Raw genomic sequence first — 1,314 nt, forward strand, 5'->3', positions numbered from 1 at the left:
TTAAGTAGCTCAAGAGTTCATTTTGTATATGAAAATGCTTATATTAAAGAGTGGGATTGTCTGCTTGTTTTATTCATAAAGAAGAAATAATTGAATTCAAAGAATTTACAATTTTGAAAAATGGGCACAACAAATCACAGTATAGCACAGTGATAGGATGCACTAGCCAAATTTAAATATAGACAGAGTCAGTGGAGAGGATAAAATCCTCTGTAAATAGCTCTAGAATGTCCCTTTTCTTTCAGGAGTATGTGACTCTGCGAAAAGAGATGATCAGGACAGAGTACAGGAAGCTGCACCCACGCCTCTATGAGGAAGAAAGGCAGCATCTAGAGTGTGTGAACCACGAAGGGCAAACTGTTTTAGAGGAACTCAGGAAAAGTGAAGCCATGATGGTCCAAAAGAGGAATCAGCTGATCGAGATGTATCAGGAGCTGATGAGGATGTCTCAGCAGCCATATGTGCTGCTGCTCCAGGTAAGAGTGGAAGCGTGGCTCTTTCTTGACTCCATCTTCGCGGTAGCAGCATCGCCGTCCGCGGGTTAGTCGCCAACATGCAGCTCTTTGTCCGCGCCCAGGAACTACACACCCTCGAGGTGACCGGCCAGGAGACGGTCGCCCAGATCAAAGCTCATGTGGCCTCACTGGAAGGCATTGCCCCCGAAGAGCAAGTCATGCTTCTGGCAGGCTCGCCGCTGGAGGATGAGGCCACCCTAGGCCAGTGTGGTGTAGAGGCCCTGACCACTCTGGAAGTGGCTGGCCGCATGCTGGGAGGTAAAGTCCATGGTTCCCTGGCTCGTGCTGGAAAAGTGAGAGGTCAAACTCCCAAGGTGGCCAAACAGGAGAAGAAGAAGAAGAAGACAGGCCGGGCCAAGCGGCGAATGCAGTACAACCGTCGCTTTGTCAATGTCGTGCCCACCTTTGGCAAGAAGAAGGGCCCCAATGCTAATTCCTAAGTCCCACTGTGATCCTGGCACTCTAATAAAGCCATTTTGCCCAGAAAAAAAAAAAAAGTGGAAGCGTGCATGAAAAGGATGTATTTTCATAGTCCCACAGGGGTGACTGTCACACCTAGGAGAGCTTTCTGTGTAACCTGCACCTGTTCTCAGGGGGATTGTATTTTAAGGGGAATCTGGAGAAACTAAATTTTGTCATAGAACAAGAGAATGTCAACTCAGTGGATGGTGGAGTGGGTAGGACAATGATGCTAAGAATAACTGTAGGCAGATAGTTTGCCAACTTGGTCTCTAGCCATTTGATTTCTCTTAGATGAACAAGCCTGTTGACCTTGTGTCTGTAGATTCCCTCACTTTTA

The 1,314-nt window shown here is 47.3% G+C and overlaps 1 protein-coding gene across 1 annotated transcript; it reads left to right on the forward strand.

Annotated features, from left to right (window-relative positions):
* The first annotated feature begins 499 nt into the window (after nucleotides 1-499).
* On the forward strand, nucleotides 500-1,012 carry LOC127183971 (FAU ubiquitin-like and ribosomal protein S30). The gene has a single exon (XM_051140139.1). It carries the CDS (start codon nucleotides 554-556, stop codon nucleotides 953-955), a length of 402 nt encoding a protein of 133 aa, XP_050996096.1. The 5' UTR covers nucleotides 500-553; the 3' UTR covers nucleotides 956-1,012.
* Nucleotides 1,013-1,314: the final 302 nt, after the last annotated feature.

Source organism: Acomys russatus, chromosome 32 (genome assembly GCF_903995435.1).
Source record: "Acomys russatus chromosome 32, mAcoRus1.1, whole genome shotgun sequence".
In the NCBI taxonomy this organism is placed as follows: domain Eukaryota; kingdom Metazoa; phylum Chordata; class Mammalia; order Rodentia; family Muridae; genus Acomys; species Acomys russatus.